The sequence below is a fragment of the Mastigoproctus giganteus genome, chromosome 1, assembly GCF_048544385.1.
Source record: "Mastigoproctus giganteus isolate SK-2022 chromosome 1, ASM4854438v1, whole genome shotgun sequence".
Lineage (NCBI taxonomy): Eukaryota > Metazoa > Arthropoda > Arachnida > Uropygi > Thelyphonidae > Mastigoproctus > Mastigoproctus giganteus.
In genome coordinates, this window is record NC_143575.1 from 46,814,108 (window position 1) to 46,841,006 (window position 26,899).

Below are 26,899 nucleotides of genomic sequence, written 5' to 3' on the forward strand. Positions count from 1 at the left end.
AATATTCATGCAAATATGCAATAAAATATATGAAAATATGCACCAAAAGGCTATTATATATAATAACATTTTTTACATTTATTACTAGTTTATCGTAGTTAATTGAATTAGAATTTATTTGAATCCAGCATTTAAAAGTAAAACTGTTAATAAAGTGATCCATTGTAAATCTAGCATTTATCATCCAAAATTATTTTGGTAAAAGCAGAGAACAATCTTTTACACATTGATGGAAGTGGCTGGGTTAAATTTAAAGCTGTGAGCCTTCAAAGCGTTTTACTTGAAATGGAAGTTCCTGTTCATTTCCAATAACAGAGGCATCTGTTTTCTTTAAAATACAAAATCCAAAGTTCTTTTTTAAAACATTATCAAATTTATATCCTATTTTCTCTTCTACATCTTCAGAGATGGTTGAAATTTCTCATTGAATATTCTATACTTTAATTGCACTGATCAAAGAAGGCCCCCATGATTCAAGCTCTGTTATAGAATTAGGTAACCAAACAAAATGAGTCTTGATAAACAGAAAATGTTTTATAACCAAAGAATCAGAAAGAATTGCCTTAGCAGCACCAATAGCTGCAACATTTACTGTATCCAGTGCACTGACAACTTTATTATAGGATAAAAGTCTCTAGCATAAAGCAGTTCTGCATGTAACCACATACTTCACCGCTTGTCAAAATAGGCTGTGGCAGAAGAGGAAGTTCAGTTTACCTAGCTGTGCATATAGGAGCTTTCATGAAGATCTCTTTTACATGAGAGAGAAAGAGAAATTACATAGGAAATAACTTTATTAACTTTTGCCAAAATTCTCTCAATTTGTTTCTGTAAGACTGTAGGTACTAAGTCTAAGCAAATAATGTGGACTATGTTTGGATAGAAAATCTGTAAAGCTGGAGCTATTTTTATCATATATGGACTAGTGCCACTAACAGAAATGCACTTTTTTATTCACCATGAATTGATGCTCAGCCTAGCCTAGCCATAATAATGCAAAGAGCCATTCTTCAAATCTTCATATTGTTGAATTATTCAAGTTTTTGAGAACCTTAGAAGCAAGCAATTGCAGACAAGAAGAAATCCATATCTAATTTCCCACTTAGCAAACGTACAGTATGCTAGGAGCATAGTAAATAAATTTGATGAATCTGACGTGCTTCAAATCATCAAATGCAGACATTGTAGGGATATCAGAGACATGGTGTCACGCAGATGTAAAGGATGAGGAATTTGAATATAGGGAATACAGTGTATACAGAAAGGACAGACAGGCCAGGAGGGAGGAAGAGGTTACGTTCTTAGTTAAGAAGCACATAAAATCTAAGGCAGTGCATCCAATTTACAGGGTGGCCAGTGAAATGCTGAGCCAGTTTGTGTGAATAAGCACTGCTGGGAAAACAAAAATAAGAGTAGGAGTGTGTTATTAGCCAAAAGACTGTGATGAGTAGAATGAAAAAATGGAGAGAGAAATTGAGTGTGCCAGTGAATCAGAATGTCTTATAATGGGGGATTTTAACTTTCCAGATATCGACCGGTATTTGTGGGTTGGTCACTCACATGCTAGCAAGACTTTTGTGGAGGATTCTTTTCTACAGCAACACGTTCGATGGGTAACCAGAGGGAGTAATACTCTTGATCTGATTATCAGCTGTGATTATTCATGCATTAAGAATTTGCAGATAAAGGAACCACTAGTAAAAGTTGATAGTAGTTACATCTTTAAGTAAATCTCACATCAGTGAGATTTACTTAAAGATGTAACTACTATCAAGGGTAAAGGAAGGGTTTTTGCTTTAGTAAAGGTGACTACAGTGGTCTCAGACAGTTTTTAAATTCTGTACAGTTGGGATCAATTGATGATGTTAAAAACAGCAAATTCTAAATGGTAAGCCTTAGAGGCATTACTCTTGGAAACTACTAAGCTTTTCACACCAACTAAGAAATACTGTTCAAGATTTAAACCTATATTGATGTCAGATGAGCTGATGAGGCTTGTGGCAGAGAAGAAAAATACTGAGATGCATATAAATTATCAGGCAACCCAGAAGAAGCCTATTATAGATATAATTAAGTCTGTAATCACATCACAAAGGATGTTAGGCAAGCAAAGGCAGATTACGAGAAATCTTTGGCAAGGGATGCAAAAAAAAACAACAGTCTTCTTTACTTATGTAAACTTTAGAAGGAAGGGGATGAATCAGATTAGTCCACTTGATATTGAAGGTTTGACTTTGGGGGAGGTTCCCATGGACTGGAGATGTGCAAATGTATACCCAATTCACAAAGGGGTTCAAAGGATGACAAATAATTATAGACCTGTTCCGGTAAAAATAATGGAGTCACTGGTTAAAGAAGCATTGCAGGATCATCTAGACAAGAGCAGTAGTTCAGACATAGCATGGGTTTGTTAAGGGGAGGTCTTGTCTGACCAATTTGATTGGATACTCGATCTGGTCACAAAGGAACTGGATGCAAAAACTAATTTTGATATCATATACTTGGATTTCAGGAAAGCTTTTGATAATGTTGTACATGGACGACTGCTGTACAGATTGGAGAGGTATGGCATTAAGGGCAAGTTGCTACAATGGATAAAGGGATGGTTGATTGGGAGATGACAGAGAGTGGTAATAAATGGACACTGCTCTTCGTGGACTAATGTTATTAGTGGTGTCTCCCAGGGGTTCTGTGCTGGGCCCATTGTTGTTTTGTGTATTTATCAATGATATTGATAAAGGTATATCAGGCTTAATGTCCAAGATTGTAGATACAAACATGGACATTAAAAATGCAAAGTACTGCATATCGGTAGCAGTAACCCAAGAGAAATGTACCAACAGTGTGGTACAGACTCAGGGAAGTGGATAATGAAAAAGACCTTGGAGTAATTGTGCAGTCAGATATGAAGTTCTCTGGCAGTGCAGGCTGCCAGAGCAGGTCATGGAGTCTTGGCAATAATATATAGGAATTTTGCTAGCAGAGACAAGGAGGTGATTATCCCATTTTTTTTATTGCGCAATGGTCAGGCCACACCTTGAGTACTGTACAGGTGTGGAGATCTCATTTTAGGAAGGATGTAGAGTTGCTAGAATGAGCAAAGAAGGGCAGCAAGATTGGTGAGAGGACAAAGGGGTGTTCTTACCAAGAAAGGCTTAAGTTCTGCAAGTTGCAGCATCTGGAGACTAGGCACCTGCAAGGTGATCTGATTGAGGTGTATAAGGCCTTGAATGATTCAAGCAGGCTCAATGCTGATGGGATTCTTCCTCTTGCTCAGATTACGAACCCGAGGGGGCATAGATTCAAATTACGAAAGACAGTTGCCGAATAGATATGCAAAATTTTGTTTTTAGCCAGTGGGTAGTTGATTGCTGGTACAGACTGCCATCTGTTGTTGTTGGAAGTTGATAGCTTAAATAAATTTAAGGCTGAACTAGACAAACATTTAGAGTGACCGGATGGGTGAAATGGGAAGTGTTTTTTTTTTTTTTTTTTTTTTTTTGGCTGATGGCTTTCTTGCATCATCTAATGCTAATTAACTACTCACTGGCTTTCAAAGGTAAACTTCCACACATCTATTCTGCAACTGTCCTTTAATTTGAATTTAGGATCCCTCATATGCATAGGCTGAAGAAGAGAAAGATTCCCATCAGCAGTGAGTTTGCTCAAACCATTCAAAGCCTTAAACACCTCAATCAGATAAATTCACAAATGCCTATTTTCCAGGTACTGTAGTTTGCAGAACTCAAGACTGTTGGTAAGAGCATCCTTTGTTACCCCTCCCTCACCAACCATATTCCCCTTCTCTGTACTCATTCCAGCATTTCTACATCCTTCCTGAAATGAGGCCTCCAGACCTGTATGCAATGGGATAATCACCTCCTTATCTCTGCTAGCAAAATTCCTGTATGTCATTGACAGAACTCTGTGGGCTGTCCTAGAAAATTTGATGTGTTTGCACTGTGTGCCATGTGTTTGCACTGCTCAGATAACTTCATATCAGACTACACAATTATTCCCTGGTCCTTTTCATTTTTGACTACCCTTGATGTAGTATCACACAGTTAATACATTATTCTGCTATTACTGCTACCCATATAGTGCACCTTGCATTTGTCAACATTAAACTTCAACTGCCATTTATCTGCCTAATTTTTCTCAATCTTGTGCGGTTGCTTACCTTCATTACTCCAAATGTTTGTCTTCAACAATTTCTCTTGTTGTTAATTACCCTCCCAACCTCTTGTATCAACTTAGACATTAAGCCTGATCTACCCTCAGCAATATCATTAATAAATACAGAAAACAACAATGAGCCCATCACCGAACCCTGTGGGACTCCATTAACAACATTAGTCCATGAAACATCCATTGATAACTATTCTCTTCTTCCACTCAACCATCCCTTTATCCATACCAGCAACTTTCCCTTAATGCCACACTGCTCCAATGTGTACAGCAGTCTCTTATGTACAAAAGAGACTCCAGTCCATGGGGACTTTCTCTGAATTCAAAAATGCTCTCATAATTATGGCGGATAGATCCCACCACCCCAACTGTCTTTTTTATGTTTAATTTCAACAATTTATCTTTCACTTTCTTCTTAGTTATTGAAAATGATTTAGCTCCCTGTTAGAGGTTGATAAACTTCTGGCATCTGCCTCCCTAAAGAATTCCTCCTGTGTGATATAGATTGAAAATACCTATTCAGCATCCTGAGCAGGTTCATCAACAACAAGTGAACCAATGTGATTCAATACCTTCCTGCTACTGTTAATGTAAAGACATTTTTCCTGGTTTGGCTTTCTTTGCCAGAGACTTCTCATAATCTGCCTTGTTAGCCTAACCACCTTTGTGACTTAATTGCAGATTAGTTTATATCTATCATAGGCTTCTGTAACACCTGATAATTTATATGCATCCCATGCATTTTTCTTCTCTGCCATGTGTCTCAGCAGTTCATCTGACTTCCATTTAGGTCTAATCCTTGAACAGTATTTCTTAGTTGGTATGTAAAGCCTAGTATCTTCTATGATTATTTCCCTGAATGCTTTCCATTTTGAATTTGTTGGTAATGTCATTAGTTTGTCCCAAAATCTTTCAATTGCCATTTATCAGCTAGTTTGTGAGTGACTAGCTGATAAATGGCAATTTTGAAAGTCTTGCTAGTTTGTGAGTAACCAACCCACAAGTTCTGGTCAATATCTAGGAAGTTAAAATCCCCCATTATAAGACATTCTGATTTACTGGCACACAATTTCTCTCTACAGTTTTTCATTCTTCTCATCACAGTCATTCAGCCAATAACACACTCCTACTCTTATTTTTCTTTTCCCAGCAGTGCTTATTCACACCAAACTGACTCAGCATTTCACTGGCCACCCTTTAAATTGGATGCACTGCCTTAGATTTTACTTGCTTCTTAACTAAGAGCATAACCTCTTCCCCCTCTTGTCCTTTCTGTATACATTGTATTCCCTATATTCAAATTCTGCATCCCTTACATCTGAATGACACCATGTCTCTGATATCCCTATGATGTCTGCATTTGATGATTTGAACAGCACTTCAGATTCATCAAATTTATTTACTGTGCTCTTAGCACTGGTGTTCTTGCAAGTAGACCTGTACCTGTTCTTACTCTTAGTTATGCTAACACAGCCCATGTAATGCCTTGAAATCCCCAGTACCTTGCTTTCTGAGCTGCTGCACATTCCAATAGAAGCAGTGCAAGAATCACATTCACCTCTGCCTGCAGCTATTGTTAATCTGTGTGTTTATCCCTCCAAACAAGTACTTTTCTGATCCACTTAATGCTGCCTCAATAGCATTAGCAAATATTCTTGCACCCTTTCTATTTAAGTTTATCCCATTTCTGTAGAAGCAGTCTCTGCTGTTAGCATTATTTGAATTACTAAATATCTCTTCTGTTAATTCTCTCCTGTTATATCCATATCTTCATCATGATTCCCAGCCACAGTACATCCTTTATGGAAGATGGGAAGGAATTCTTTTACTTTTGCAAAGGATACTGTTAGCATTTTAAACTTGATTGGCATTTTCGTATATCAGTATTTCATCCCTGTCAGTGTTTTCCCAACCTTATGATGTTTGGCATTATGTGCAAAACATCGTGTTGGCATTCTCACTACCAGTGTTTCTTTCCTGTCAGTGTTTTTCTAACATTATGATGTTTGGCATTATTGTTGTGGCAATTTGATTGCCTCACATATAATTCTGATTCAATAGTTTATCGAATCAAAAGAAAGATATTGTTTTATCTTTCTTTAAATCTTTTTAAATTCTGTTTTATTCTCGTCAGTAGAAATGATTCAGTTAAAATTATTCAGTGTATTAGAATATGCATCACATTATAGGATCTGTGCCATTCCCTTGATCATATGCTGCATATCCATTCACAAACAGTTCAAAAGAGAAATGAACATTGACTATAATTGATACATATATACAACTTTGTTTCCATGACATCTATTTTAAGAATTATATACGTTTAAGTTAATTTGTCTATGATACATACCTGCCTAAAGTATAACATCACAGAAACAACTAGATGTTGAAATAAGTTGTGACCAGTGTTTCTTGAGCCTGTTGCACATAGTTGTTTGTATAATGTAAGGATTGGCATAAATCCTGTAGTATGATATATATTCTGGGATTGAGTATTTTTTACAGAATAAAAGTTAGTTATCAATAATGTGGTATATTGTGATATGATTTTAACTACAGCCAGGCCTCACATAACGCAAGTTTGATTAACGCATTTTTCAGTTACCATGATTTGAAAAAATTATACCACTTTTTACTTTATGCAGTGCAAATTTCCAGTTAATGCAATCTTTTTTATATGATAGTTGAAAAAGATTCGAATCGCACGCTAAGCGTCTGACAGCCAATAAACAAGCGTTTGCCCGCTGCCTGCCTCGGTGTGTTCCATCAACCATCGGAAGTAGATGTGTTACTTGTTTGTCTCCTGCTAATAAAGTCACATGCAGACGTATTTAAAAATTCTAATTTTCTACACCTGTTAATTATGGATAAAAGAAAGAGTGAAAAACAACGTGATTGCAATAAAAAAAAAACAAAGTTAATACTTTAGCTGAAAAACTTGAAGTACTAAAAAAACATGAAAGTGGTGTAAATCATAAGAGATCTAGGATACAGTGAGTCTACCACACGAACTATCTTGAGCTATAAGGACGAATATAAAGAGAAAGGTAAAGTTTCATTAACTTTATTTGTTTTATAAAATACCAGAAACAAAACTCCAATCATGATTGAAATGGAAAGTATTTTATCAATTTGGATAGAAGATTGCAATCAAAAAAGAATTCCATTATCTAAGGACAATATTCAGAGCAAAGCTATTAAAATTTTTACCAAGCTCAAAGAAACAAAATACCAAGGGGAGACTGAAACGTTTGTCGCTAGTTTAGGATGGTTTGAACATTTCAAAAATTGAGCAGGACTGCATCATGTAAAAGTAACAGGGGAAGCTGCTAGTGCTGATGAAGATACTGCAGCCAAATTTCCTGCAGAATTGCAAAAAATCATTCAGGATGGTGAATACAATGATCGGCAAATATTTAATGTAGACAAAATGGGCCTATTTTGGAAACAGATGCCAGCTAAAACTTATTTGGATGCAAATGAAGCATCCCAACCTGGGTATAAAGTCTCAAAAGATCACCTAACGCTTTTATTAGGAGGTAATGCTGTAGGTGATTTTAAATTGAAGTCTATGCTTGTGTACTATACACAAAATCCTAGGACTTTGAAAGGATACAGCCGTTGAACTCTTCGAGTCATTTTGCGTTCAAATAAAAAAGCATGGATGACCAAAGCCCTATTTGAAGATTGGTTTACATCTGATTTCCATCCAACAGTTGAAGCCTATTCCAAGAAAAATAATCTTACTTTTAAAGCTCTGTTGCATTTTTAGATAGTGCACCTGGACATCCTTCTGCACTTGGTGACTTAAATTAAAATGTAAAAGTTTTTTTTTTTTTTTTTACCGGCGAATACGACTTCATTATTGCAACCCATGGACCAAGGGACGATTGTAACTTTCAAGGCTTACTATCTCTGCAGAACATTTGCGCAGGCACTTGAAGCTACAACAGGAGACAAAGCAATTTCTGTACCAGTATTTTAGAAAAAATATAACATACGAGTGGCTATTGAAAACATTCATGCAGCATGGGAAGAAGTGACAGCTAGCAATATGAGAGCAGTTTGAAAGCATCTTTTACCCCATTGCACAAACGATTTTACTGGCTTCAGAGATACAGTTCAAAAAGTTATTGAAGACATAACTAATATTGGTAATGACTTTAGTTTCAAAGGCTTGGATATGGCTAACATTTGAAAATCACTAAATTTGCATTCAGAACATCTAAGTGACAACAATCCCTTTCAAATAGAGGAACGGCGTACATATGAAGAAGCTGAAGAAAAAGAGTGTGAACTAGATGAAACTGTTACTGCAAAGGAGATAACGTTAAAAGAACTAGGTGCTTTCATATCGCAGAGAACCTTAAACAAAAAGTAATGGATGTTGATCCTAACATCGAAAGAAACATTATTTCGCCAAGGCCTAGAGAAGCTTGTTGTCAGCTATCGGAAATTGTATGATGAAAAAAAAGAAAGCCAAAACTATTCAAACGACTGTTCAAATATTTCCGTAAAAAATAGTTAGTTTCTTCATTATGTATTTTATGCAATAAACATTTAATTCTATAATTATTTTTTATTATCTTTTACATGGTATACAGTTAAAAAGTTATTTAAAAAGTATTTTTAAAATTCTTTATGGACATTCCTGAAGGTCAAGGACCAAATTATAAAATTTTTCCTATTGATTATTATATTTGATTAATGCGTTTGCATGATGCGCTCGCGAGATGAATTAATCGCTTTAATCAATGCCAGCCTGTAATATGTTTGAGGGATCTATCCTATCAAGAATTGTTTAAGAACATAATAATGGTGATATACTGGAATTTTAAAAAAAAATAATAAAACTGCTGAAATATTCATAGCAATAATAATTCAGATAAATAATACTGCCTATATACTAGTACTTATAAACAAATGCATTCCTCCATCCTTCCAGTTTTTGTCTTCCATGAACCTAATGGATTATTCTTTATGCTTGGGAATTCATGATTGTGAAAAGGCAGAGCAAGAAGCTGAAGAAAAAGAAAAGGCTGAAATGGAGGGTAATGGCAGTGGTGGAGAAAATGGACCATTTGCCACAGATGATGAAGAGGACTCTGGAGGTAGTGGCAGTGGAATGGGACTTGTACCAACTCCACCAGAATCGCCGCAGACTCCTCGAGATGACAAGGAAATAAATGATGTGCTGAATAGTTCAAGAGATATATATGCTCTGCAGAGTACTGATGGTATGTATATAATTTAAGTGTTGATTTAATGAGAAATTGCAAGAAATTACATATTAAATTTTTTAAATAAGGTAATGGCAGATTCTTTCAGTAGCTTTTATGTTCTGAAATAAGTAAATTGCTAACCTATTTTGTGAGTGCAAATGCAAATATAAAAAAATTCCTATGTGGGCTCCTTGTGGTATGAATGTACATATACATTTATTGTCTGAAGGGATTGAGGCTTCATACGGTATTACCCATAATGGCAAGCAGATGCCACGTTGTTTCAGTGCATTGAAATAATCTTACTCCCTGTCAAATCATGGCTGTAAGTTTTGAAAATTGGCGTAGGGAGGCATAACCCTTCACATCACTAACAACTAACAATCGATTTAGCAACAAGCTGAAATTGAAGAAAGTTTCTGCAGTTTTGACCAAGAAGTTGCAGCTGGATCAAATAATACATATATAAATGTAAGAAGTTGACTGTCTTGCAGTTAGCATAACCTCAAGTCACTCATGAATTAAAAAGGGGAGGAAGGTGGCAGGGAGGAATGGGAAAGAAAAGACTGGGACTGCTTTCATCCAACCCATGCAGAACTACAGTTTCAAAAATGGGATGTATTTGCATACCATCATTTCTCTTCAAAGTATACCTAGTTCTGATCAACTCTAGATCAGAATTGCGATGGATTATCTTGAAATCTCGTGCACTATTGGAATTGAATATCATTTGACTGGAGGTAATGTCACTCCACCCAGTACTGCATGGCTATTGCTGATTGGTCAAAATCAGCATTCTCAATAGATGTGGTGTAATCTTTCAAGCTGACCTCCAGATGACAGTGGCTTCATTGATATAGCTCATATGGCATACAATAAACTATAGTATAGTATGTGGTATACTATAAACTACCCCACTTCTTTGCATAACTGTTATAGGGGTTGTCATCTATCCTTGGGTAGAAAGGAATGTTAGTCATACCTGAAGCTCAATTCAAGTCTAACATAGGGGAGTGTATTGGGAAAAATCAACATTTGTGTGTTGAAAGCAGCTCACAGTAATTTAACTTATCTTCAGGAAAATCATATCTCTGGAGGCCCATTCTGACTCTTTATTTCTTTATATCTTTCTGTTTTTGATTGACAGTGTGATGATGCATTGTGCAGGCAATGGTCAACAACAGATATGATCAGATAGTATTTGCAGCATAATGGGAATAGTTTTACAAAATTCAAGAAGGAAGAATTACACTTCTGTTAGCTAGATACTAGATGATTCACTCCACTTTCTGGAAATGACCTTCATCTTTCTTTCAATTTAATTTCACATTTGCATCCTGCTGATTGACATGGACATTGACACTGATTTCGTCAGCATCCACATCAATTTGAGTTTTAGTTAAAGAAGCACCTCTTTGTCTCAAGAATTTTGTTATAATTGGCTAAACAGAAAAAATAAGTGTGAATAATAGCTAGGTACCTCATAGAGAGACCTCCTTAACACATAAGGAGAGACTTCAAATATGTGTTAATTAAGAAGTAACAGAACTTGTAATTAAGTACCTCAAAAGGGATCTAATTGAGGTTTATAAGTTTGTGAGGGGATAGTAAAATGAATGAAAGAGGAAATTTCCATAATATAAATTACTCTTAAAAACAGATGGCATATATTCAAATTAAGAGGAAAGTATTGTATATACTGTATTGTGTAAGTTTTCCTTTAGCCAGCAAGGTATTTTAGTATTGGCAAATGGTGTGAGGAGGAAGTTGGCAGGGAAGAATAGCTTTATACACCATCAGCCTAAAAATAAATTACAATAAAATAAACAAAAAAGCACTTCTCACATCATGTGACCATTTCCCTTCTAATAATTTTTCTAATTCCTCCTTAAATTTATTAAAACTACTCACTTCTACAACACCAGATGGATGTCTGACAATCAACTACCCTCTGACCGAAGCAAATTTTTGCACATCTATTTTGCAAGCATTCTTCTTCAGTTTAAATTTATGCCTCCTTGAAATTGTAGTTTCAAGGCACTAAAATTTGCAAAACCGAAGTCTTTCTTTGTACATGAAAGACTTCGGTTTGTTCTCTTCTTTTTGTTCTCTTCACTAATCTTGGTGCACATCTCTGCACCCATTTCAACAGATCGGCATCTTTCCTATATTCCTGTATGCAGTACTCAAGATGTGGCCTTATACAATGGCATAATTAGCTTCTCCTCCCTGTTGACAAAATTCCTATACAGCCAGTCCTCGCATAACGCAAGTTTGATTAACGCAATTTTCAGTTAATGCTATTTGCAAAATTATACCACTTTACACGATGCAAATTTCCAGCTAACACGATTTTTTTTTTGATTTTTTTTTTTTTTTATGCGATAGTTGAAAAAGATTTGAATTGCGCATTAAGCTTACCGCGAGTTGTACAGTCAATAAACAAACGTTTGCCTGCTTTCCCCCCTCAGTGTGTTCCATCAACCGTCGGAAGAAGACTTGTTGCTTGTTTGTCTCCTGCTAATAAAGTCAATGCACACTTGCATAAAAATTCAAATTTTTAAATGAGCCAGATGAAAATGTTACCGCGAAGGAGATAACAGTAAAAGAATTAGATGAAATCTTTCATATCGCAGAGAACCTCAAACAAAAGGTTTGAGTTTTTCTGCAATATTTATTTCGCCAGGGCCCAGAGAAGATTGTTGTTGGCTATAGGAAATTGATTGATGAAAAGAGAAAGGCAACACTGTTCAAATATTTCCGCAACAGTCATTTCTTCATTGTGTATTTTATGTCAGAGGTTCCCAAACTTTCTCAGTTCATGGCGCCCTTAGTGTCTCAGTAATTTTTTCAAGGGGCACCCAGGCCAAAAGAAATACCTAACAGTTCCGTTTAGTAGTTAGGTCCAAACAACTTAATAAGAAATGCTGAAACTGTGAACTACCTCGAGGTAGTAGTTTGCGCGGTGTCTGACAGATGTCGAGTATCGCTGTGTTTCCCTCGAAAATTTAAAATATTCCACGGCGCACAGTTTGGGAACCCCTGTTTAATGCAATAAACATTTAATTCCATAATTATTTTCATTATCTTTTACATTGTATACAGTTAAAAAGTTATTTAAAAGGTATTTTTAAATTTTTTTATGGACATTCCAGAAGGTCAAGGACCAATTATAATTTTTCCTATTGATTATTATATTCAATTAACGCGTTTCCGTTTTATGCAATGCGCTCGTGGGACGAATTAATCGAGGCCAGCCTGTATATCATTGACAAAAGTTTATATCCTACATGTCCCTTAGTTCTGGAATATAACTGAAATTTTGCCTTCTTTCATTTTACTGTCCCCTCTCAGAGCCTTATAGGTCCATTTAAAGTCCTCTGTGACAGTATAGTGGCTGTGGCACTTCTCAGTCATTTGCAGAGGTCTGGGTTCAACTCCTCACTATGACTGAGGAATTTCAAACATCCTGTTCAATTGAAATTGTAGATACTCAATCTCAGATATAACCCCTGTGAACTATTCAGGATTTTTTAGTCTTCACGACTTGCTAATCAGCCTGTGAATACACATTTGTACAGACAATATACAATGGTGCATTATGGTCTATGTTGCTGATACACCTAAAACCCCACAACAACATCAACCCTCTAAGATGCCAGGTTGCCAATCGCTGCAGTTTGCATATTCAGTCTTTGCTCATACAGTTGCTCCTTTGTAGATTTCACCATGTTGGTTGCCCATCTTTGAACCCCTTTCAGGATTTTTTTTTTTTTTTTCCAGAGTTGTTAATCATTGGAATAATTTGAGGCTGACAGTTTGGAGAGCTGAGTCAGAATCTACAGGAAGAGGGGAAACACACACTCTATGGCTCATACTGATACTAAATATTGATGATGAAATGAATCAGCTTCAGACCAGCTATGCCAAAATTGGCAAGGGTAGCACAGCAACATCAACTTTCTTCTCAAGCCTGCTCAATATATGGAGCAGACTTGAGAAGAAATTTTTTTAAAGAAAAAATCAAATTATTCACATTAGGGAACCTACATGTCTTCTTTGCAACATGATTTAGGTAACAAACAAGTAACAAACTGACGTGTGACAAACAAGTTAAGTGATTTGGATTTTGCTGCCTTCTCCACATATGGAATGGCGAAGGCAGCAAATTAATCCACCTTTAACCCATGTAAGTTTAAGAGATTTATTTGCTGTAGACTTTTGCTACAAACCTTCCACACACCCATCAGTAGTTTCATCTATTGTTAGCCATACAGAATTGTTAGCTTTGTCTTGACAACTGTGAGGGCTGATGACCCTCCTATGTGTGAGCAATGCGACACCATTTTATCCATCCAACACATTTTATGTGATTGTACCAGTTTTATAAATGCTCGTTTTACTGCTTTTACCCATCTGACTGAGCCGTATACACTCAGTCAGATTTTAAATGATAACGACAATGTGTGAGCAGTTTTTAAATTTTTAAAGTCGATCAATATGTATACACTCATATGAAATATACAATTTGCTTTTATCATTGTACTGATTTTATTTATTTATATGACTGTATGCACCTTTAGACGAAGTAACCTTTTTTACAAGTTACCAGTCTTACCTTTTTATATTTTAACCTTTTCCTGGCGCACTATAACCTTGCTGTTTTTGCGCCACAAAAATCAAAATCAAATCAAATCTTGACAACTGTATCTCATTGTTCAGTTATAAACTAACATATTTTTTTCTTAAAATGGATTCATCAGGAATCAATTTATTTTAACAGTGTTCCTTCAGAATGAATGGAACATTGGATTAGACAGTTTTTAAACCATATTTAGCCAAAATTAGAGCACACAGACCTTGAAAGAAAAACTTGATTTAAAGGAGGTAGTCTTAATCTTAGTCAGTAGTGAGCAAAACATTTTGCCATTGTTTTTCTTCATAGTTTTGTGAGCAACACTGCTTATGTGTTAATTCAACTTTAATTTTTTTAAGAAATGTTTACTTCTTTTGAACCAACCTGACAAAATATTACTTTTCTGCCTCTTGTAAAGTCACTTTTCCCTCTAGCCCACCCTTAAAAGAGAAAAAACTGAGTACTTATGCATTATAATTTCATAAAAGATAAAATATCACAAAACCCTGCTGGAGAGAGTTTATGGAGAATCATTTATCCCCTTTGTAAGCAAAGATTGAAAAATATTCCCTTAAATGTGGTGACTATTCTGAACAAAAATAAGGAGGATTAAAATATCTTTAGGAGGTCTGGATTCAATTGTTTTCATAGGAGAACAAAGGAGAGTCCATCTGATCATCTGGGATCACAGTTATCTCATGAGAGATTAAGACCAGGAGCCTGTTTGGATAAGTTGTATCAAGTTAGATTGCAGATCTTGACAGTGACCACTTCTTAAGCTGGGAGCGGTAGAAAAATAAAGTATATGCAAAATAATCCTGGGGAAAAACTGGAAGAATTTGGTGTGGAGTGGGGGTGGGATTAATGGGAGGTTGCTTCTGTTTTGTAGAGGTAGGTTAAGTTAGTTAAAGATAGGGATTGGCCTCTTGTTCATGTTTGATATCTGTGAACAATTTGTTTTAATAAAGGCAGCTTTTCAGATTCTTTTCCTTTAAGATAGGGCTTGGTATTGTTGTGGACCAATTCTTAAGTTGGGAGCAGTGGAAAAATAAAGTATATGCAAAATAATCCTGGGGAGATGATAATGTAAAATGCAAAATTAAAAGACACTAAATAACCAAAGGTCAGTCATAAACCGCCATCTTTAAGGTAGGTGTGTGTTTATTTAAGCCTTTGTTTAAATCAGTGACCAAACATATGTGTAGGGCTCTTGTGAAAGCCAGTGCCAATGATGTGAGATAGCATATAGCAGTAATCACAAAAACATATAACCAAAGGTTTAATGAATAGTATTACAAATTCAGTACCCATTTACAAGAAATAAATGTCCTTTCTGAAACATATTCTGTATAACAGTTATACTTTTCATTCTCCTACTGCTGTATACTGTATATACAAGGGTGGTTGAAAAGGTTTTAGTCCAATACAGATTGCAGAGGTTTTTGTGAAAGACAGTATTGCCAATTTGTGCTGTGACTCTTCTTGCATGTTCATAGACAATTTCAGGTTTGTAACTATATTCTTTTCCATTGTAGAGGGCATGAAGTGTAGAAGGTGAATGAAGATGGTGACTGTTGAGAGAATCAAGCACTGCAGTCATTGAATACAGGTAACCCTTGTATAACACGGTAGTTAGGTTCCTGTAAAATCTCGTGTAGTGTGAAACCGTGTTGTACGGGACTAAGAATCAGTACAAAAAGAGAGGTATTACGTTCCAATAGCTAACAGAAATACACCATTTCGTTAACAAAATGTTAACAAAACTGACAAAAATACACCAAGATTTTGTGTATCTTCTGCTCTCTTTAAAAAATCACTAATCTGGGTTTCTTTGCTTTTGTTTGATAGATCTTTGTAATTTCATCATATGGAACTAAGCATTTTAGAAGCTCTCCCCTTTGAACTTTGGGCTCCTTTCAGTCAAAAAATCTGAATTCAAAAAATAAGATTCTAATTGCTTGGCTGTTTGTCTTCCCATATTTAGCATTTAGCATTAGTAGAGGCATTTGCTGCAAGAAAGCAAGCTTATACAGCATCAGCCAAAAATAAATAAAAAAAAATAAAAAAAAAATAACCACTTCCACTTCACCCATCTGTTCGTTCGAAATACCTGTCCAGCCGAGCCTTAAACTTATTTAGGCTGTCAACTTCCATGACAAGGGATGGAAGTCTATTCCACCAACCAACCAACCACCCGCTGGCTAAAGGCAAATTTCCTCATGTCTATCCTACATCTGTCTTTTCTCAATTTGAATTTATGCCCTCTCAGGTGATTATTCTGAGCAAGAGGAAGAATCCCATCAGCATTGAGCATGCTCAAACCATTCAAGGCTTTATACACCTCTATCAGATCACCTCGCTGGTGCCTAGTCTCCAGACACTGTAATTTGCAAAACTTAAGCCTTTCTTCGTAAGAGCACCCCTTTGTTCCATTCACTAATCTTGTTGCCCTTCTCTGTACTCGTTCCAGCAGCTCTACATCCTTCTTGAAATGAGGCCTCCAGACCTGTATACAGTACTCCAGGTGTGGCCTGACCATTGCCTTATACAAGGGAATAATCACCTCCTTATCCCTGCTAGAAAAATTCCTATATATCATCGACAATACACCATGAGCTACTCTTGCAGCCCATCTGCACTGCTCAGAAAACTTCATATCTGCCTGCACAACCACCCCCAGGTCCCTTTCATTCTCTGTCCGTGTAGTACCACAGAGTTGATACGTTGCTCTGGGGTTGCTGTTTCCCATATGTAGTACTTTACATTTGTCAATGTTAAACTTCATTTGCCACCTCTCAGCCCATCTGCTCAACCTTTCCAGATCCTGTTGCAGTAGCATAGTGTCAGTAGTGTCCTTGACAACCCTGCCAACCTTCGTATCTGCAAACTTGGACATTAAGCTTGATATACCATCATCAATATCATTTATAAATACAGAAAACAATAATGGACCCAATACTGAACCCTGAGGGGCTCCACTAATAACATTAGTCCACGATGAGCAGTGTCCATTGATTACCACTCTCTGTCTTCTCCCCCTCAACCACCCCTTTATCCATAGCAGCAATTTGCCTCCAATTTGTGCAGCAGCCTTCCATGTGCAACAGTATCAAAAGCCTTTCTAAGATCCAAGTATATAATATCAAAGTTATTCCCCCTGCATCCAGTTCTTTTGTGACTGCATCATAGTATCCAATCAAATTGGTCAGGGAAGACTTCCCCTTAACAAAACCATGCTGTGTCTGAGGTCTTGTCTAGATGATCCTGCAGTGCTTCTTTAACCAGTGCCTCCATTAATTTTCCAGGAACAGAAGTTAAACTAACAGGTCTATAATTACTTGTGTCGCCCTTTGATCCTCCTTTGTGAATTGGGGTCACATTTGCGCATCTCCAGTCCATGGGTACTTCCCCTGAGTCCAAGGAAGCTCTCATAATTATGGCTAAGGGTTTGCTTACTTCCTTTGCTGCCTCCTTTAATATAACTGGATAGATCCCATCCATCCCAGGTGCCTTTCTTGTATTTATTTTCAACAATTTCACCTCCACTTTACTCTCAGTTATTACAAGATTCTCTAGCTTACTGCCAGAGTTGAATACACCTCTGGCATTCCCCTCGCTGAATAACTCCTCATGTGTGAATGTCGATGCACAATATTCATTCAGTTTGTTAGCTACCTGAGCAGGATCATCAACAGTTGACCCATCGATATCAAGTGGACCAATCTGATTCATTCCCTTCCTTCTAGAGTTTACATAAGTAAAGAACTCTTTGCTGTTTTTCTTTGCATCCCTTGCCAAAGATTTCTCGTAATCTGCCTTCGCCTGCCTAGCCTCCTTTGTAACTTAGTTACAGATCAACTTGTATCTATCATAGGCTTCTGTGTCACGTGTTAATTTGTATGTATCCCATGCATTTTTCTTCTCTGCCATATGTCTCATTAGTTCATCTGACAGGCCTAAACCTAGGCCTAAACCTTGAACAATATTTCTTAGTTGGTATGTAAAGCCTAGTAGCTTCCAAGATAAGTTCTTTGAATGCTTCCCATTTTGAATTTGCTGTTGGTAACATCATCAGTTGGTCCCACTGTAAAGAATTTAAATACTGTCTCAGTCCATCGTAGTCGCCTTTACGAAAGCAATAACCCTTCCCTTTACCCCTAATGGTAGTTACCTCTTTGAGTAAATCCCACTTCAGCACACTGTGATCACTGCCCCCTAGTGGTTCATTTACCTGCAGATTCTTAATGCATGAAGAATCACTACTGATAATCAAATCAAGAGTATTACTCCCTCTAGTTGCCTCCCGAACATGCTGATGTAGAAAACAATCATCCAATAAATCCACAAAAGCCTTGCTAGTGTGTGAGTGACCAGCCCCCAAATTCCAGTCAATATCTGGGAAATTAAAATCCCCCATTATAAGACTCTCTGATTTACTGGCCCACTATTTTGTCGTACAGTTTCTTATTACACTCATCAGAGTCATTAGGACTATAGCACACTCCTACTCTCAATTTTGATCTCCCAATGCTTATGTCACACCAAACTGACTCGACACTGCAATGTCGACTGGCTTCACTTCCTTGGATTTTATGTATTTCTTAACTAATAGCATAACCCCTCCTCCCTTCCTACCCTTGTCTATCCTTTCTGTAGACATTGTACTCCCCAAATTCCAGTTCTGCATTCCTTATATCTGTGTGACACCACGTCTCTGAAATCCCCACAATATCTGCCTTTGATGTTTTGAGCAATACCTCAAATTCATCAAATTTATTTACTAAACTCCTAGCATTGGTGTACATGCAAGTATACATACACCTGTTCTTTTTCTTAGCTACCCTAACACAACCTATGTGTTTATTTGTGCCCCAATGATTCCCAGCAGTCTCTGAAATATCCTGCATCTTATTTTCCAAACTGCGGCTCATTCCAATAGAAGCAGTGCAAGAATCACTTTCACCTCTGCCAGTGGCTACTGTTAATCTATTAGTCCTTGTATCCCCCCAATCTATCAGTTTTCCGACCCACCTAACACTGCCTCGATAGCATCAGCAAACATTATTGCACCCTTTCTATTTAAGTGTATCCCATCCCTGTAGAAGCAGTCTCTCCTGTTAACAAGTACAGACCAGGCTGGAAAAAAAAATTCTACCCCTTGAGCCTTTGCACAATCCTTCCAGTACCGAATTGATCGACAGGGCTCTCATCATATACTCCCTCCTATCGTGTCTGTCTGGGCAGAATTGCAGACACTTTCAAATTCAACCCTAATTCACGGCTTTTTTTTCAACAGTGACCTGTACTTGTTAAGTAATTCCGCTGGTCTCCTACTCTTGATGTCATTAGTGCATATGCTTTTTAGTGTAAAATTTGGAACTTCAGAATTTATCTACACTATCATCCTCTGAACTGATTTGGTTTACTTTCGATGCCATTTCCCAAATCCATTTCACCAGCCTTTTTTCTACCAGTAATTTTTAATCATCTTCAGTAATCTTTTTTTAGGAACATTGGCGACTAAGACTATGTTGCTCTGTGTGTTCAAATTGCATGTGTTCTGATATCAATTTATATTTTTCTGAATGAAAAACCCAAGTTTCCAGGAGAAAAACCATGTTACTCTCGCCTGAGACTAACTCAGCATTGTTGTGAAAAAGACTCGTAAGAATTCCTCCTGTCATTGACTGGATTCGAACTCTGGTATTTTCCACCAGATGAGTGGGGGATGGCGATTCTACCAACCGTGCTACCCATTAGGGCTTCACTAGTCATCATCAAAACCTTCCCCTCTACCGACTTAGCAAGTTCTACTATTGCACAGATTCCATTTTCTGTCTGTTTGACCATATTTTCTGAATGAACTGACTCTGGCCATACATTTAATGTTGACTGTTTTACTTCTTTGAGCAATAAAGCTATGATTCTGATACAGTTCACAATTGAAAAATGTTTCCATGCATCCATCACTTCAATTTGGAATAAATTTTTTCCAAAATCCATTGTAATGAGTTTCAAAGGTAGATATAATGCCTTGATCTAATTAAAGAAGTTGTACTAGTTGGTAGGAACATTACTTCAACTTTTGGAGGGCCTGGCACATTATCCAATAGTAATAAAACTTTGAAATCTAAGTTTTTCCACAAGTCCAATTCCCAGTATTTTTTTTTTTTTTTTTTTGCCTAACGATTAGCTAGCCAAAAGCAGAGATTCACAAAAAATTGGAAATGTTGAAAAATTACATCCAACATAATAGCAGAGGTTTTTCCTTGCACAAAAGCTCAAAAATGGCATGTTGTGTGAAGTTGCCACAATTCTCTAACCATGTTAAAGTGAAACAGTGTTATATAAATACCATGTTGTGCGAGGATTGCCGGACTTTATCAATTGTGTTAGAATGAAACCATGTTGTAGAAGTACCGTGTTATACAGGGGTTGCCTGTACCTTCATTTAAAGGGAATATCACTGAAGGAAATTCATGAAAACAAGCATTAGGGGGAACCTTGTCTTTGTATGTTACATTCAAAAACTGGGTTGGGTTGCAGAATTTAAGTGTGGATGAGACAGTATTGAAGATGCATCCAGCAGTGGGAGGCCTCTTACTGTGTCAACACCTGCAAATGTGGGTGCCATTTGTGACCCATCATTCAAGACCATGAAATAACATTGAAAACATTCAACATCTCCCATGAGTGAGCTCATGATATTGTGGTAAATGTTTTGGGAATTAAGAAGCTTTCTTTGAGGTGTTGTCATGAGATTGTGCAGCATTTTGAAGCTAATGAAGTTCAGTTTTGGGAGTTTCCATACCCACTGATATGAACACAGGCTGCAACAGGAATTGATGAGAGTATATCGTGAAGCATCACAACTTTTACTTGAAATGTCTATGAAAAGATAATTGTTCTTCATGAAGCATCACAACTTTTACTTGAAATGTCTATGAAAAGATAATTGTTCTTCATAAAGACAAATTAAATCAAACATTAACTTAGAGATTCTGCAGTGGTATAAAAACTTACACAAGTGACGTTTCTTTTTCTGTGTGGAAATCTTGCAGCTGGGATCAAGTAGATTCCACCCCCTTATAAACAAGATGTCAGGAACTTTTCATTTGATTTGGTTAAGATCAAGTCCCTCATGAAGTGAACCAATTATTGCTGATTCAGGAAATGTGGCATATTACGTGAATGGACTTCTGAATTGTAAAGAGTTTTGAAGTTATCGCAAGTTTTGAAGACTCATGGAATATGGATTGGAACTTGGCAGGTATTCATTGTGTGGCACTGGAGCAGTAGAGAATAGTATGTTAGGATACATTACAACTTTTCAGTGTGCAGACTTTTTAAACTTTCATATATTCACTGTACAAAAGTGGGCTCTCTATATTTAAGAGATAGCAAAAGCCATACACTTACGATAACCACAAACCATTCCTTTAATGTTGAACGCTATTACAGTGGACATGAGGTGCCCACAGCTTGTCTGGATCACCTGTATGCATTCCAAAACAGGCTTCATTTGTGCTGCAAAACTTGACATCACCATGACCTATATAACATCTACAAACATAGCAGAATGAGGCTGGGGATAACTTGCACCTTCATTTGGTTTCCATAGCAAGCTTCAAAAAATATATATATAATAAATAAATACAATAACTTATTATACAAATATTATAGGCTCTTACATATCAGTTTATTGGTATACACTCATGAATACATATGCACAAATACCTAAAACCTTCAGTTGCTACCAGAATATTGACACTAGAGAAAAACAATGCAACTGTTCAATTCAGAATATCAAATACATATAAGAAATGGTAAAACATAGGTGAACTTTTTTATATATATATATATATATATATATATATGTTGTTATTATTAATTCCTCCTCAGCAAGTTGCCTGACGTGTACCTTGAATAAGTAGCACTTTTTTTCTGGGAAAATATTACTTATTCGAAGTGCAAAAGTCGGGCAGCTAATTGTGAATAGATTCACGATATGAGATACAGTATGATGCTATCTGTTGCAAATTTTGTTTGTTTCCATTTGTACAGCTAAGTAAAAAATGATAATGCACTACCTTTATTTAGTTGTATAGATTTCTGTATCTTCAAGCTTTAAGTTCTAAATTTATATGCGATACAACTTACTTAGTATTGATGCACTAGAAAATGGAGAACTAATATGGAGCTAAAACATTTACTTGTAATTTCAGAATCACAAAAAAAATAATAATAAATAAACCAGTATTTCTGTAGATAGTACCAGCATGTAAATCCCACCATAAATTAATGTAAATGCGTGTACCTTCAAGTAGTTGTCAAAGTATTTATCTAACATTTGCTAATTTTTCTTGAATACATGATTAGGTCCATCTTCCAGAAGATAGATGAGAATATGCTGATGTTGTAGAGGACTAGTCTGTTTAGTTGACACAAATTGTCTAGCAAGAACCAAAGACATTTTGTTCTAGCTATGTTGAAGCCTAACTCTAGGATAACACACAACACTTTCACAGAACCACAAATGCACATGCATAATAAACATCTTCAGAAATAATTCTTGCATTAATGTGCTACTGACACAGCTTTTTTTCTCTGCTTACTTAATGACAAAAAAGGAATAAGTGTAGGAGTAATAAGTATGGAATGAAATTGTCTGATCCATGCAAATAAGCTGCTCTACAGCTTATGGGGTTTATCTCAGTGACATACAGGAACTTGTCCAACAACCAGTATCGACTGAGAAGAGATTATTCCATTGTTTAAGGAAATGGTTAGGCTATATCTGCAATACTGCATACAGGTTTGGAAACCTTGTTTTAGGAGGGATGTAAAGCTGTTGGAAAGAGTGCAGAGATGAACAACAAGTGCAGAGATGAACAACAAGTGCTGTGGATACAAAAGAATATTCTTACTAAGAAAGACAGAGGTTCTATAAATTGCAGTCTGTAGAAACTAGGCATGTACATGGTGACTTAATTTAAGTGTATAAGACTTTAAAAGTGCTAATTAAACTAATTGCTGATGTTTTCTTTACTTTCTTCCTTTCATGTTACTAATTATTCAGATTCACTCAATAGGTGAGGAATGAAAACTTACAATGAGAAGTCAGTTAGCATTAAAACTAGTGACCAGCTTCCTAACAAAGAAATTTCTCTGCTCAGTGTTTTTAATAGCATATGTGTACAACCTGAGAAATCTGCATAGATGAGTACTATGCAGGTTTCCCAGATTGTTCTCTTCTGAATAACATGCAGTAAACTTCCAAGCCTGAAGCATAAATGAAGTCCACTTTCACATTTTCTGTCAACTAATCTGTGTACAGTGCACAAATAAAGACTTAGAAATCCAAGTATTTTCTGTGAGATCATAAAGATAGTACTTTCAGAAAGTACAGTACCACAGACAAGAACATTTCAAATTATGCATTAAATATGAACTGCAACTACTTAAGCTGTATATCCATTATGCAGAATCAAGTGAAATGTTTCCAACAATGAGACTACCCTTCCATAAGTTTCACAAGGTAGTAGTAACCACAATTTTTATGAGCAACGTTTTTTTATTTCTACTTAAGCTGTATATCCATTATGCAGAATAACAAACTGAGAAGCAAGTGAAATGTTTCCAACGGTGAGACTACCCTTCCATAAGTTTCATAAGATGGTAGTAACCACAATTCTTATGAGCAACGTTTTTTTATTTTTCATTTCTAACATAAATTAGCAAATTCAGATATGAGACCACAACAATAACAGGTGAGAAAAAAAATCAGAAAAATTATATTTTTTTAAAACAGCTCATGACCAGATCTGTAGTGAGGTCTTCATTAATGGAATGAAAGGATATGTCAATCTAATATACTGTTTAAAAGCCACGTTGCACAGGAAATGAAAGATATTACTAATAAAATATCCTATACTGATTGACTTATTTGTTGATATTTTTAACTATTAGCGAATGTATTTGGACTTGATTGTCATATAACATTTGTTATTAATAGTGGAATACCAAATTCCTTTACAATTCATGTTTTATATTTTAATGTCTTATATTTTATTTTTGGATTTTTTATTCTTGCTTCATCTAGATTTATTTTGGTACACTGTTATAAAATGTAAATGGCAACCTACGGAACAAAGTTTAACTATTAACTACACAATTACTAGATAAACATGAACAGTTTGCTTACACCTTTTTAGCATCATGTTTCATGTCTTATGTCGAAACAGTTTACAAACATAGCTCATCTAATTATTAGAAACAAACTTCATATTTCAGCAATTACAGGTAGCCCTCATTTTGCACTAGACTGATTTGTGCCAATTCACAATAGCACTGATCACTAACCACAACGCCATTTTTATTTTTTTTTTTTTTGCAATTTTTTTATAAATTGAAAGTTTAAAATCATCAGACAAAATTTATCAGCATCGTACTGTGCTATGTATCATGCACTGTTCACATGATTTAGGACAATACGAGCAAAACAGCAATTAGCGCATTCGTATCAGAGACGAGAAAGATTCCCACCCTCAAAGTAAACACTCGTGGATGTGGGTGGTAAAGGTCCACGCAGTGAAGCATTCAGTTGGTTGTTTTGTTTACACTATTTACACGTGTTGGGAATTTATTATGCTAACATTTTTTTATTAATTGTCCTATTAATAAATTGTGTTATAAAGTTTTTAATTTAATAGAATAAAGACAGACGCCATGTCTGGTAAAAGTAATTAATTGAATCCTAGTGCAATATTCGGAGGATAGAATCTGATGAAAGCCACCCTAATGTGTGTAGGGCTATGAATATGCCTCCATCAACTATTACTACAACTATGAAGAATGCTAATAAAATAAAATAATTGATGTGAAGTGGTAGGTAAAATTTTTGTTGCCCGTAACCTAACCCTGTGATTTCCGATTGACTCCATTATATAAAGGGTTCCATTTGCACCTGTACCCCCAGGAACCTAACCCCGACGTAAATCGAGGGCTACCTGTATTGGATATTCTTTTTAATTTTTTTTTACTAAATTAATCAGAGCCAAATATCATGTTCAAATTGAAAGTTAACATTATTGCAAATAAATGTTCAGAAATTCATGAAGAGCTTTATTCTGTTGGCTGTAGATTCTTTAATGACTTTGGATTATCCAAAGTCAGACTATCTGATATCAGGTTATTGTGATTTTCATGTATTTGAAGAATTTCAAAATCAGTTTCTCTCTTTTTTTGCTTCTACCAACTATATACGGTTTTTTTTTGTTTTTTTTTATTAATATTACCTCCTTCACTCTGATAGTTTTGTTACTTCTTTTCTTCCTATAGTTTTTGGAGTTCTACAGATCAAAAGGTTGCCATTTTGAGATCATATATGTTGAAAATTTTCTGAGAATACAATACAAAACTTTGTTAAAAGAATGTGTATTAACAGAAAAATCAAATTTTGTTCAAATGAAAAGGTAATTAAGGAATGACAATTGCATTATGGATTGATCATTACACAGAAGCATTAGGAATTTTGGTTAGACCATTTTATTTGAATAATGGAAGTTCAATTTTAATGATTTCACTTAAGTTTGTTTGTATGTTGTGTGTGTGTGTATATGTCTGTGTATATTTTGCATTTGATACCTATTTTAATTAATCTGTTTTATTAGATGCTCCCAAGCGTGAAGTATATTTTCTGGCACTTATCGATGTGCTCACACATTATGGTGTAAAGAAGCGTACGGCTCAAGCAGCAAAAACTGTTAAGCATGGAACTGGTGCAGAAATATCCACTGTTCATCCAGATCAGTATGCCAGAAGGCTTCTTGATTTTATCAGTAAATCAGTTGTGTAAAAATTTGTAATTATAAGCCACGATTGCTGTATCGTTGAAACTCAATCATTCTTTAGGTTTTTATGTGTACTTGTTATTACTTAATTTAAGGAAAGTGCACATAAGCTGCTGGCAGATATATAAATATGTAATCATTAATTCTGATGAAATATGCACCTATTTATTAGGAACACAGTTATCTCAGGTAAGATTGTTACTCTGGATCAGCTTTATTTCTGAGACAGTTTTTTTTCCTTATGTTGTTGTTCTTGTTGTTAGCAGTATTAATACATATTTATGAAGCTTATATCCCTGTCAGTAATTTTGATATGCTATAAATGTGCCAGAAATTTAAACAATGAGCTAAGTTCCTGGAAGGGTATTGAAGATTAATGTTGTTGTTGACGTTGTTGTCATATGTCATCAAGATCCTTTTAAGATACCTGTATAGATTTTAGTATATTGTAAACTGTTTGAAGCCACTCATATCAGTTATTTCTTGTCCATATATCATATGCATTCTTAGTTTCGAAATTAAAAATGCTTGCCATAAGTCTTAAAAACTTTCATAATCCCAGCCCCAAATATATCCTTGTAAGAAGTATAAATGGTAGCATACTACACTGTGAATTTGAAATAAAAAAATTTATTGAATGGCAGAACTGCTCATAGAAATACAGGCTTAATAAAACGACTCTATACATCAGTAGAATACTTAACTAGAGTAATTAAAAAGAAAGAAAGTGTGTGGGGGAAATTGCCCCACACTACAGCCAAAGTGGTACAACCTTCACCAGCAAATTTTTAGGGTTATAGTCTATGTAAAACTTTATGGACATATTTACCTCCCAAGACCAACTTGATGGCAATAATAGCAACAAATATAGGAGGAGGTTTGTGCCAGACATTTATAGAAGATGAATGCTCACAACAGTTACTATTTTGTGGAATCACAGTCTGTGATCTCCATCAGAACTTTGAAGTAAAGCTACTCTATACTGATCAACCCTGGCCAAC

General features: G+C 35.8%; 1 protein-coding gene across 2 annotated transcripts in view; it reads left to right on the plus strand.

The window, feature by feature from the left end:
- The window catches only part of LOC150090764 (phosphatidylinositol 5-phosphate 4-kinase type-2 alpha-like), a 148,867-nt gene extending 122,860 nt beyond the window's left edge, over window positions 1-26,007 (plus strand). For both annotated transcript variants that reach the window (XM_090379979.1, XM_090379969.1), the window contains 2 exons: window positions 9,134-9,425; window positions 25,719-26,007. In XM_090379979.1, the coding sequence (XP_090236105.1) occupies window positions 9,134-9,425; window positions 25,719-25,903 (477 nt within the window). In that variant the 3' untranslated portion in view covers window positions 25,904-26,007. The remainder of the gene's footprint in view (window positions 1-9,133; window positions 9,426-25,718) is intronic.
- The last annotated feature ends 892 nt before the right edge of the window (window positions 26,008-26,899 follow it).